This window comes from Cydia splendana, chromosome 4 (genome assembly GCF_910591565.1).
Source record: "Cydia splendana chromosome 4, ilCydSple1.2, whole genome shotgun sequence".
In the NCBI taxonomy this organism is placed as follows: Eukaryota; Metazoa; Arthropoda; class Insecta; order Lepidoptera; family Tortricidae; genus Cydia; species Cydia splendana.
The window spans coordinates 24,950,714-24,963,662 of NC_085963.1; the positions used below are offsets into that span (position 1 = coordinate 24,950,714).

General features: G+C 39.1%; 1 protein-coding gene across 1 annotated transcript in view; it reads right to left on the minus strand.

Annotated features, from left to right (window-relative positions):
- LOC134790219 (NBAS subunit of NRZ tethering complex-like) overlaps window positions 1-12,949 on the minus strand; it is a 55,673-nt gene that overhangs the window by 14,215 nt on the left and 28,509 nt on the right. Inside the window, exons 26-34 of the mRNA XM_063761054.1 lie at window positions 12,174-12,288; window positions 11,536-11,633; window positions 10,838-11,058; window positions 10,256-10,443; window positions 9,486-9,673; window positions 5,597-5,752; window positions 2,822-2,982; window positions 1,829-2,016; window positions 1,278-1,417 (exon numbers count right to left, since the gene is read on the minus strand). Of these exons, the coding sequence (XP_063617124.1) occupies window positions 1,278-1,417; window positions 1,829-2,016; window positions 2,822-2,982; window positions 5,597-5,752; window positions 9,486-9,673; window positions 10,256-10,443; window positions 10,838-11,058; window positions 11,536-11,633; window positions 12,174-12,288 (1,455 nt within the window). The remainder of the gene's footprint in view (window positions 1-1,277; window positions 1,418-1,828; window positions 2,017-2,821; window positions 2,983-5,596; window positions 5,753-9,485; window positions 9,674-10,255; window positions 10,444-10,837; window positions 11,059-11,535; window positions 11,634-12,173; window positions 12,289-12,949) is intronic.

Consider the following 12,949-nt stretch of genomic DNA (forward strand, 5'->3'; position numbering starts at 1 on the left):
GCATCCTTTTCTTGTTGCTCGACGACCCGTTAATACACATAGGGGCTGTCCATAAATTACGTCATCGATTTTTGACGATTTTTGACCCCCCCCCCCCCTATAATCATCCAAAATCATGCTTCAAATGACCCCATTTCCTCCTACTTCATGCTACCGTCATCCGATGTCCAGACCCCCCCCCCCTAATTTGAAATGACGTAATTTATGAATAGCCCCATACATACCTCAGTAAAGCCTGCTCGCTGAAGCAGGTGTCGGCCAGGAAGCGCAGTAGTTCCTTCTTGGCGAGCTTGTTGAAGTAGCTGGCGCACTGTCGGTAGCGCTGCATCCTTTTCTTGTTGCTCGACGACCCGTTAATACACATACATACCTCAGTAAAGCCTGCTCGCTGAAGCAGGTGTCGGCCAGGAAGCGCAGTAGTTCCTTCTTGGCGAGCTTGTTGAAGTAGCTGGCGCACTGTCGGTAGCGCTGCATCCTTTTCTTGTTGCTCGACGACCCGTTAATACACATACATACCTCAGTAAAGCCTGCTCGCTGAAGCAGGTGTCGGCCAGGAAGCGCAGTAGTTCCTTCTTGGCGAGCTTGTTGAAGTAGCTGGCGCACTGTCGGTAGCGCTGCATCCTTTTCTTGTTGCTCGACGACCCGTTAATACACATAGGGGCTGTCCATAAATTACGTCATCGATTTTTGACGATTTTTGACCCCCCCCCCCCTATAATCATCCAAAATCATGCTTCAAATGACCCCATTTCCTCCTACTTCATGCTACCGTCATCCGATGTCCAGACCCCCCCCCCCTAATTTGAAATGACGTAATTTATGAATAGCCCCATACATACCTCAGTAAAGCCTGCTCGCTGAAGCAGGTGTCGGCCAGGAAGCGCAGTAGTTCCTTCTTGGCGAGCTTGTTGAAGTAGCTGGCGCACTGTCGGTAGCGCTGCATCCTTTTCTTGTTGCTCGACGACCCGTTAATACACATACATACCTCAGTAAAGCCTGCTCGCTGAAGCAGGTGTCGGCCAGGAAGCGCAGTAGTTCCTTCTTGGCGAGCTTGTTGAAGTAGCTGGCGCACTGTCGGTAGCGCTGCATCCTTTTCTTGTTGCTCGACGACCCGTTAATACACATACATACCTCAGTAAAGCCTGCTCGCTGAAGCAGGTGTCGGCCAGGAAGCGCAGTAGTTCCTTCTTGGCGAGCTTGTTGAAGTAGCTGGCGCACTGTCGGTAGCGCTGCATCCTTTTCTTGTTGCTCGACGACCCGTTAATACACATACATACCTCAGTAAAGCCTGCTCGCTGAAGCAGGTGTCGGCCAGGAAGCGCAGTAGTTCCTTCTTGGCGAGCTTGTTGAAGTAGCTGGCGCACTGTCGGTAGCGCTGCATCCATTTCTTGTTGCTCGACGACCCGTTACCTGGCTCCTATGGAAAATAGCATATTAATGCGAAATCAACTCCCATTCACTCTTTGATTGTGGACAAGTAGCGTACTCGAAAATAGGCCTTCTTATATGCACCAAGTAGAGTATTTAACTGTATTTAAAATAAATGATTTTACACCATGCAAGAAATAAAGCACCTGAAGATTAATGGAGAAACGTAGACAGCAGTTATTTTTAGACACAATTTCTATTTTAAAACCCGTATAAATCTATAAAGAGTAGGTAATTTGCTTGTGACGTCATATGCTAGTGTTTCATATAAATTCCATAGTAGCAAATCGTTTTGACAGTTTGAAAAAAGAAACCGATTTAACTAGTGGTTAAATACCCTATACTTTAAGTGTATAATTCTAATTTTATTTTGACATGAAAATATGAGTATTATACTCACACTAAAGAAGTAGTTAGTGAGCCACATGGTGTAGAGCGTGTGGACCGGTAGAGGCAGGAGGATCGCCGGGGGTAACGTCCGTAGTAGCTTGGTGACCATGCCGGCGGTCTCGGGCCGCATTACGGACAGTATATGTGAGGTGAATTCGGCCTCGGAGGCGGGCTCTAACAGGATCTTGTAGTCCAACTCTGTAAGAATAGTACAAGTTAAAATAAATGCAGCACGAGTACGATGGACGCTCTTATCGGCGTGACAGAGCAGCACGGATATCATGGTCGCATTTTTATAACCTGTCATGTCATGCGTCACTTTCGCACTTTCATACTTGTTAGAACGCGACAGGCATGATGACAGATGATAATAAACCGACCATCTTAGCCCTACCAAAAAGAATAGATAGTATAGAGGGGTCCTGTCATTGTAAATTTTGTAGTCACAGTAAATTTACTGCCATCTATCGACACACGACTAAAACTCAAAATGAAAACGTATAAAGTTATCAAAAAATGTATATTATATGGATAAATGATTTTATTATTTTTATATCATTTTGATCCATGTTCATTCACTGATATCTATGTGTTAAAATTGTTAAATATGAAACTGTGTCGTCACGCCATCTAGCCGAGGATAGGCTAAAGGTGTGTGCGCCATCTATTCGACAATGACTTTTACTTGAATTCCGACGCACGTTTTTTCCTTAGACTTTATTCGTCTTATACGAAGTTACATATGTCTGTGGCCCTACTGATCTCACTGTCACGAAGACAATTACGACAAACGAAAGGGGCGTTTCAGCTTGAGCAAGTGCTTTCATCAAAAAGGCGACAGGCTATGTGTCGCATTTCTCAACCGATTGTCGTAAAATTTTGTGAGCAGCTTCCATAATTATACTTTTTATTGTCAATTTAGTTTTAGTAAATTTCCAAGATGGCGGAGTTAGCAAGCGGGTTCGCGAGGTGTACAACTCTTAGAGCTAATAATAAGTGTTACCGTTAGAAGCAGCCTTGACTTTCTTCAGAAGCTTGATGTGTTCCGCCGCCGTGAGGCCCCACAGCGGAGGTTTCTCGTCGACGCCCTTCAGGATGGTGAAGAAGTTGATCAGCGCGTGGTGGTTGGAGCCCTTGATCTTCGGCCAGAGGCCTTCGCGGATGCTGGAAGGCGACATGAGATAGGTAATAAAATATTAACATAATGTCGAAAGTAGAGTTTGGTAGAGTGTACCATTTTTTCATACTATAATATAAGTTTTTTATTAACTTCCAAAAAGAGAATAAGTAAAGATACCATTCGATTCCTTACATTTTATCCAAAAAAAGATTTAATTTAATTTCATTTCATTTATTTAACATTAAAAGTCATGTGCATTACAGAAGGTGTTAGTAGAATGGTAGTCAGTACATGACACCCGGGTAGGGCGCATAATGTTAGTACTTATGGGGTACCCAATTACCTACTTATACATATATGTATTATATTCTAGTAAATAATCCACTGCATGCATATCTAATTTAACTTTACACTTAGAATAATTATGTCAAGATGCTAACAATTAAATTCTGTATTAACATGTTATTTTCGGTTACTTACCAAAGTTATTAATGTTATACAAACACATACCTAGGATTATTTATCAATGTCAAAGTTAATACTAATGCTTAATGCTTCATGTCAATACGCAACTAAAAACTAAAATTATTTACATTATAGGGTCACAAAAGATGAAAGAGATCATATCATTGATAGGTTATATTGCCTTACGGATTCCATTCTAACAAAGTATCATCATTTAGAAACTCGTTTATTGTGTAGTATGACTTTTCGATAAGTAGGTCTTTTAGCTTCCGTTTAAATTATTTATCGTCGGGTTCTTGTTTTAACTGTTTGGGTAGTTTGTTTACTATGGTGACGCATCGACAGTATGGACCATTTCCATACATAGCAAGTCTTGAAATTGGCAGGAGAAGTTGATTTTTATTACGTCGGTTCGAGGTTACTTTTTGCAATGGGAATAAATTTGTATTACTCCTAACGAACATTGCCGCTTCCATGATATACATGCTTGGTAATGTAAGTATCTTATGTTCTGTAAAAAGTGCACGGCTGCTACTTGGTATCCGCGTGTTAGTGAGGATCCGCATACATTGCATCACAAAGAGCTGGTGTGCGTCCGTGCTAGCCCCCCAGAGTATTATTGCATATCTTAGCCAAGAATTTGCGTACGCATAATATGCTGACAAGGCCGTTTCGAAGTTTGTATTTACTTTGAGGATTCTAAGGGCGTAAACGAATCTGGATAACTTTGCTTTAACATTTTCGATATGAGACTTCCAGTTTAAGCCGGAGTCAATTTTTATGCCTAATAAATTAAATTCGGTCACTTCCTCGATAGTTATATTGTTAATTTGTAGTGTCATTTGTAATGATTTTTACTGTACCGGTTTAAATTGAATTATTTTAGTTTTTTTAAGATTCATTTCCAAATTATGATCGTCGAGCCATTTTTGTGTAGTGAGCGATATTTCCCGCAATCGTTCATTGCACTGTGCACTGTTTGTGCAATTAAATAATAGGGATACGTCATTCGCGAACATTATACAGGTTGTGTCTAATATTTTTGGCAAGTCGTTTACGTATACCAAAAATAATATACACCCAGCAACACTTCCCTGAGGTATAGAACACGTAATAATTATTCCGTATGTTAGATGTGATGTCTTTAACTTCCCCAGAGTCTGCATAAAGGTATTTAGTCTGTACGTATTGACTACGGTTTTCCAAGTACGATTTAAACCATTTATATGCGTTCCCGCGAATTCCCATGCCGTTCAATTTCGTCAATAGAATTTTATGGGAAACGCGGTCATAAGCTTTCGTAATATCAAGGAGGAATCCTACGCCGTAATATTTTTGGTCTAAAACTATCTAGGATCTGCTGAGTATAATTGTAAACCGCAAGTGTAGTGTAGTGATGCTTCCTAAAACCGAACTGGCTTTTGTCGAGAACGCTGAACTTTTCAAAAAAATTATAAACTCTATTTATCATAGCTTTCTCGAAAATCTTTGAAATTGCTGGCAAAAGTGCAATGGGTCTATAATGATGTGGATTCGTTTTATCGCCTCCCGGTTTCAATAAGGGATTGTATAGCAACTATATACATAAACGCAATGTTTCACCGACAAAAAAGCAATTTTCTTGTTTTGTCCATACTTCAAGATGGACTCTCAGTGACCTTGACGTCACGGTCACTTATCGTTTTGTTAGGAGCGTTTCGCGAGTGAAGTACGACTGTCGGACTTTGACTATCATTTCTGACTTTTGTATTGCTTTAATGCAGCGGTCGGCAACCAGCGGCCCGCGGGCCGCATGTGGCCCGCCAACCTGTCGCTTGCGGCCCGCGTGCCTCCCTGACTATTTTCTATGTAATACTGACGAACGACAATGTCTGCTAGTCACAAATATTACCAAAGTGCGGCCCGCGTCATCTTCGTTAACTACTATGTGGCCCTTGGCTGCTAAAAGGTTGCCGAACGCTGCTTTAATGCAATGGGTCCCATATAGATATTTGATCCTAAAAACAAACCTGATCGATTGAGACCATAAATGAAAATTTGTCATCTAGCCTATTATTGCAGGTGACTAAATAAAATGAAAAACATGATGTCAGAATATCACATGATATGAAAAAGTGGGACAGTCAACTAACGAAATTATTGTAAACTATAATAAGAAAATAGCTTAGAACGAGAAAAAAACGGTCCCCTCACCGAGTATGAGCAGTAGCATCTCTGCAAGGTAAACTCGACATTAAGCTCGAGAGAGTAGGGTCGCTTTCTGCGTGCTGCAGCCACACTTCTAAGGCGTCCATGTCGTATTTGGTGGCCAGGGAACATGCTAGTTCTAGGTGCTCCGGGTTGGGCGATCTGGGGGCAAACATTATTAAATTGAGTGTCTCAACCACTGGAAAGTTCCACATCTTCATACAGCAAGAAGGTGTTCAAAATAATCCGGACAACTTTATTATTAGTTTAGCGAAAATGTTAAAACTCAAAAAATTGTCCTCAAAAAGAATGACTTTTATTATTGCCAGGTTTATGAAGTTTTTATGACAGGATTTTGTAGATTAGACATTGTACCCCTAAATCTATAGGTATCCCACTTGTCCAATTTCTTGGTCCAATGTGCATTGTGTCTCACTCTCTCATTAAGCAAAATGTGAGACGCAATACACATTGGACCAAGAAATTGGACAGGAGAAATACCACCCTTTGGCGCTTTTTTGATAAGATAAGATAAGATAAGATAAGATAAGATAGTTCTTTATTGTACAACCGTGTTACAGAGGTGTTATTTAGTACATGTGAGTTTCAACGGTAACCCAACTCGGGTATACAATGGACACTTAAAACTAACTTAAAACTAAGAAACACATAACTATTATACACATACATAGCATATATGAATTATTGATATTGATATTTATTATTAACAAGGTTTTTTCAAATAAATATTATTCTATTCAATTCTATATCTATCTATACAGAGTAGACAGTATCATGATTCATGAAGAATATAATTCAAAGAAATCCTTGAGAGAATAGAATTCATTCTTTATAAGCCATTTTTTTAAACTACGCAAAAACTCTATGTCATCTAGCATTTTTAATTCATCTGGAAGCTGATTAAAGACGCGAATGGCAGTGATATATGTGCTTTTATCGTAAGTTTTATTATTGACTAGAGGCAGTTTCAAGTTATACTTATATTGAGAGCGAAGGTTGTCGCGGAGGGAAGCTAATGTTGTAAAATAATTCTTGTTGCTCTTAAGAAATTTACAGAGTTCGTATATATATATGCCAGTTAAAGTTAGAAAACCTTTGTCCCTGAAAACATTTCTCAGTGATTGTCTGTAATTCATACGATAGATAGTTCTTATGCACCTCTTTTGCAAAATAAATGTTGACTGCACGTCTACGGAGTTACCCCAGTATATGACACCATACGTCAATAGAGAATATATGTTTGCGTAGTACGCACTAGTAACAACATCTTCAGAACACGTTTCGGATAATATAGATAATGCGTAACATTGACTGGAAATTTTGCTATTAATCTTCTCTATATGATGTTTCCAGGTCAAGTGAGGATCTATTGTTAAACCTAAAAAAACTTATGTTCTCTACTTCTTCTAACAAAGTGCCTGACTCCATCACATTTAAATTTGTCGGAAATTGTTTACAGTTCCTGAACTGCATAAGTTTAGTTTTTGTTAAGTTTACTTTTAAGTTTATTGATTTTAACCAACTGACGACTGTCTTTACAGTGTTACTAATATTTGTGCAAAAAGTATCGTCTATTGTTTCACCAGAGAATAAGATTGTTGCATCGTCGGCAAACATTACACATAATTCCTCAATAATATTTGGTAACTCATTGACATAAATAAGGAATAAAAGAGGCCCTAAAATACTGCCTTGAGGAACGCCCAGATTTACAGCTTTATATTCTGATTGTACTTTTTCAACAGTTTTTGAATCTACATTATAACTATCGATAATAGTCGCTTGCTTCCTGTTGGTAAAGTAGCTTTCAAATAGTTTTAAGGCAGTTCCGCGGATACCTAAGTGTTCTAGCTGTGATAGTAAGATGGATGGGACTACGCAGTCGAACGCCCTGCTCATATCGAGGAAGAGGCTAACGCAAGGTTTTTTGTTATTAACTGCATCCCAGATATACTTGAATGTTTTAAATATTGCCAGAGAAGTGGATTTACCTTGCTGAAATCCAAATTGGTTGCTGTTTATTAGGTTGTTTGCAGTGACAAAATGTACAACTCGGCTATAGATTACTTTTTCTACAATTTTAGAAAAGGAAGGTAATAACGCAATGGGTCTGTAGTTACTAATTATATCTTTATTTCCTTTCTTATGCAATGGTAATATCAAAGATTTTTTTAAATCATCCGGGAAGATTCCCGATTCTAAAATTAAGTTTATTATATGAACAAGAGGTTCCGCGATGTATTCAAAACAAGCTTTTATGACTGGTAGTGGTATGTTATCGTGGCCTGAGCTAGTTTTGTTTTTTAATGAATTTACAATCTTTTTTAATTCGGGTATGCTAACTGGGGAAAGAAATATGCTGTGACAAAGCGATGGGCTTATTGGTTTCCAATTTAATGCTGTTGTATCGCTGATGTTTTGATCTGTTAAAAAGTTATTAAATACTCTCACTATTTCCAATGGATCTTGAGTAACTTGCCCATTCAGATCAATGCTATCAATCATAGGTTTTATGGTATTTGTATTGGATGTGTACTGTTTAATTAACGCCCAGGTGGCCTTTGTTTTATTTGAGCTATTATTGATAAATTTATTGCTAGCCAAGATTTTCGAAGTACGAATGACTTTTTTTAATATTTTTGCATAGTGTTGGTACTGGATTCGACATAATATGTTAACATTTTTTCTTTGAAGATATTTGATATGCATGTACCGTTTTTTTCGGCACGATTTTTTTATACCTTTGGTTTTCCAATTCTGTTTACGCTTATAGGTAACTTTTTTTCGCTCCAACGGAATACAAAGGTTGAAAAGTAGTGAAAACTTCTCTAAAAATATATTGTATGCCAAATTTGCATCAGTACATTCAAAAACGTCCGAGAAACTAATCTGTTGTATGTATTTTAAGAAAATGATTAAATTTGAATATGTGTTTCTTGTCCAAATAAACCAATATTTTTCGGAAAAACTTAAATTCGTTTTTAATTTTATTAGCTGACCTGTATGGTCCGATATGCCTAAGTTTAAAACTTCCGAAGCGTAAGTATTAAAATTCGTGACGATGTTGTCGATACAAGTACAAGATTGTTTGTATATTCTAGTGGGGGTTGCAATAGTCAGGTTCAGGTTATATTTTTTTAATGTTGTTTTAAATAATTTTGAAACTCTGTCATTTTTTAATACATCAATGTTAAAATCGCCTGCAATTACTATTTTTTTGGCCGCATTCCGTGAACGTAATGTTAATTTGTATAAGAGCAACTCTAGATTTTGTATAAATACATCTAAATCACTGTCAGGCGTTCTGTACATACTAATTATAGTTAATTGTAATTCGGGAATTAAGACACCACAGACTTCGAAGTGTGTTTCAAGTGACATATCGGAAATCCAGTGAACTGCTTTATATGTTAATGAATTTTCGTTCGTTGTTGTTGTTGTTTTGTTATCTGATTGCATTATCTACAAGAATGCACCCTTAATGTTTGATCCCGATAGGCGACGTGGAAGAAAAAATAATCTATAATACTATATTTTAAATGTTTATAAAACAGAGTAAAGTGTCAAAGAAGATCTGGGCTGTGCACCAATGCGTGGACCGCCTGCCCGAAACCTTGCCGGCTGCCAAGGAACTTTCAAAGGCGCACCAAAGGCGACCTTTTTGGTGAAAATTAGAAACAGTTTTAAATATTTATTCTAAAATCATTCTTTTAATAAACGCCATTGTCCTGAATATCATTATCAAATGAAGTGATATATCAAATATATAATTTGATCTTCACCCCGGAACATTTCTGGCTCCATTATAGGTAGGTTGTATATTGCCTAAGGAACTCTGAAAACATCTATGACTCTATTTTTGAGATGTAGTTACCTAGCGAGCCGGTAAACAATCTCCTGGCGGTAGTCAGGGTCAGCCGAGAACAGTAATCCATTCACGTTAACGCCTAGTGCCTTGATCTGGTCCACTTCGCCACACCCGCTCAGCTTGGCGAGGCAACGGCGGATCACTTCCATTTGCTCGTCTGACGCGTTCTGACTTTCTAGTGTCATTCGGGCTAGCTGAAATGAAATAAAGGTGTGTGTGGGGTAAAGGTGAACTGAGTTCCTTTAGTGGAACTGTCTAAAGTCGACTGTTGCTTTCAGTTAGTGAAGAAGATTAGAACTATAGGGCGCCTGTATGAAGTTAGGGGGCAGCATAGGAGCCGTCAGATTATTGGCGCGAGGCATAAATGTGAAGTTTATGCTTCCAACGTAGCCCACAAGATGGCAGAACCAACTATGCACAAGAAAACGTATGAGAACGGTAGACGGTAGCACTTGCTTTGGCAATGTACATGTTTATGTTTCCGATTCAGGCCACAAGATGACAGACCCTCCAACGCGCACGGTCCCCATTCTTCAAATACACGCGCCCCCAGAATCTAGGATTTGTAAAGCGGGTAAAATTGTAAGGAAGATAACATAGATATGCAATGTATCCACGTCCAGTCCAGATAGGATCTGGAATATTAAAAGGTGTAGCTGTACAATAGTTACCTTCACCTTCGGGATGGGTCGTGCAGTTAGACAGTTCTGGACGTGGGACCTTCGAGGACGGGGTGAGCCATGCTCTGTTGTATTATCGGTGACTTATATATTGACCTGCTTCGGTTTGGTGAGGTAGACGTTGTCCCTGAGGTCGGGCGCGGAGCACTCCAGCACGGTGGCGTACAGGGCGGCGCTGACGGCGGCGCGCGAGGGGCGGCGCGGCCACGTGCGCGCGCGCAGCAGGCACGCCACGCTCAGCGCCGTGTCCTTGCTCAGGAGCTCCTCCGCTACGCGCTGGACCACTGTTCAAATAATAACAAGTAAATGTGAATATATCAGCGCGGGACAGTAACCGGACGGAAGTTACACTCTGTGCGAAAAGAGAAGAGTCGTGGAATGTGTGGGGCCCGATACATTCCACGACTCTTCTCTTTCCGCACAGACTCTAACGCACGCACTGATCCAGTTAAGATAATTAAATACCAAATAAATTCCTCTAAGTTTACCCGCTAAGGGTACCATTGTCTGTTTGTGTTCGTACAGAGTACAGTAATACTGTGATATAGTACCTACCAACCGTATCTTTTTGGCCTAGAGGTTGACTGGTAGAGAATGCCTTACGGCATTTAGTCCGCCATTTGTACTTATAATTTTATGTGCAATAAAGTTTAAATAAATAAATAATCATATGTGTACCTTCACCCTCGAGATGGGGTGTACAGTTGTCCAGACAGTTCTGCACGTAGTACCACTTGAGCACGGCCTGGGCCACGCTCTGCTCGTGCGGGTTGGGGGCGCTGAACGTGGTGTAGTCGTAGTAGCTGTCTGAAGTCTTGTGCTCGGGGTACAGGGTGCGGTAGAACTCTTGGCAGTAGATGGAGTGGTCGGATGCGTCGGTTGGTTGAGACTTAGTGTCGCTGAAAACACATAAACAACTTACGATATGTTCTGTCGGCTATCCCAATAGGAATATTCTTCTTTCTCTAAGAGAAGGATGGACCTAAAGAAACAGTTTTTTTAATTCAACTTGATTTCAAAGACGTTGAGAATGATTTAAATGTAAGTATTTATAATAAAAACTCGCGCATATCTCTCGGGAGCATCGTTTATTGAAGTGGAATTATTTATGAATAACAGAACAGGACTTTTTAACACCATGTATTTCTATCATTCATACTCCAACTGAAAATTATTATTTGCTAAGTAAATACCTAATTAATTAAGAACACACACTTAAATTAAAATCACAGCCATATCAATAAAACAAAACAAATCATATTATGAAGTTATAAAAAGAGACAAAAAAAAACCTACAATTTAAAATAATAGAAAATGCCTAATCAATTTAGTAATCCAGTTATTTAAAAAATCTATAAACGAAATGGGAAACTTACCCCCCGGAGAGCTTGTTCTGGAACGTGTCCAGCAGATAGTTGAACAGCGGCACCTTTTTATCAACCGGAGCCACCAGGTCCTTTTTCTCGATCACGGGCTACAACACACACGAAAAGCTTTAAGTTTAAATAATGGACTTTGTCACATATTTTTAAAGTTCAAAGTTGCTTACAACTATCTTTCATAAAAATTTGGAGTGCTGTCTCGCTATGTCAACGTTTTTTTACCGTTAGTTCGTTACGTTGTTTTGTTTATTAGATTACATTGGCAAAATTATGCAACAAATCTTTAAAAATTTATATGTAAAATTTCTGGCACGCTATTTTCCTTCCATAAAGTTTCTCTATTGTCCCCCATAAAGTTTTAAGTCCTAATAATGTATTGTGTCCGTATTTTCGTTAGTCATAATTTGGTATTTCTCAGAAACGAGTAATTTCTCAGGATTGCCATAAATCAAACCTAACCTAACGTATCTATAGGATAACCTTACGAAAATCCTGAAAAGTTAACGGTTTTAAAATTATGACTAAATTTGACAATCATTACATTATGACTTGCAATAATTATGTCAAACAAAGGGATCCGATTAATTCTAGTTTATAATGAAGTTGGTGCGAGACAAAAGGTTGAGACTGACCGTGGTGATAGCGTCAGCAAACTCGTCGTCAGTAGAGGGCCAGCGCTCCGCCAGGCTCGCGTGCTCGCGCGCCGCCGCCGCCGTCTGCTGCAGACCTTCCAGCTCAAGGGACAGTCTGAACAAAATAATGGGTTATAAGACTTACAACTTAATTTATTCGAATTAACTATACAACTAGTAGTTCTCCCTGAACTGAGAACTCGCGGTTCGCCAAAAATATCAATTGAATGCAGTGCTACTTAGTCGGCAATGGATCGAAAATCGCGTGCAATTTATTGCAAGGTCTGTGGAGCCCTTCACCATAGAGATTAAAATAAACTGTATCTGTGGTAAGCCGTAATCTTACTTGTCAAATGTCAAATACTAATATTATGTTTATTTTATTTCGTTTTTATCTTGCTAATTACTTTAAAATAAAACAATATTATAAATATGTAAACCGTGCACTTTCATTTGATACCAAACTCGACTATGCTTTCTTGCAAATGAGTTGACCAGAATAGCAAGACCCCTCACAAATAGCTTTTTAGCCTTCCAAGCTCTTCTAGCACAATAATCTCTTGATCGAGCCTGCTCAAAATTTAATGACTAAAATATAATGCCTGAACTATACGTTCACCCAATTTCATTTAAATTAGTCCAATTTTACTTAAGTTATTGTCCATCAAACTATCCTCTTAAAAACATCGAAATGCCGGGACGTGCCCCTAGCCAGCCGTGTGTTCCAAGTTGAATGTAAGAACTTTACTTCGCTTCGCTCGCTCGTTCGATTAAAA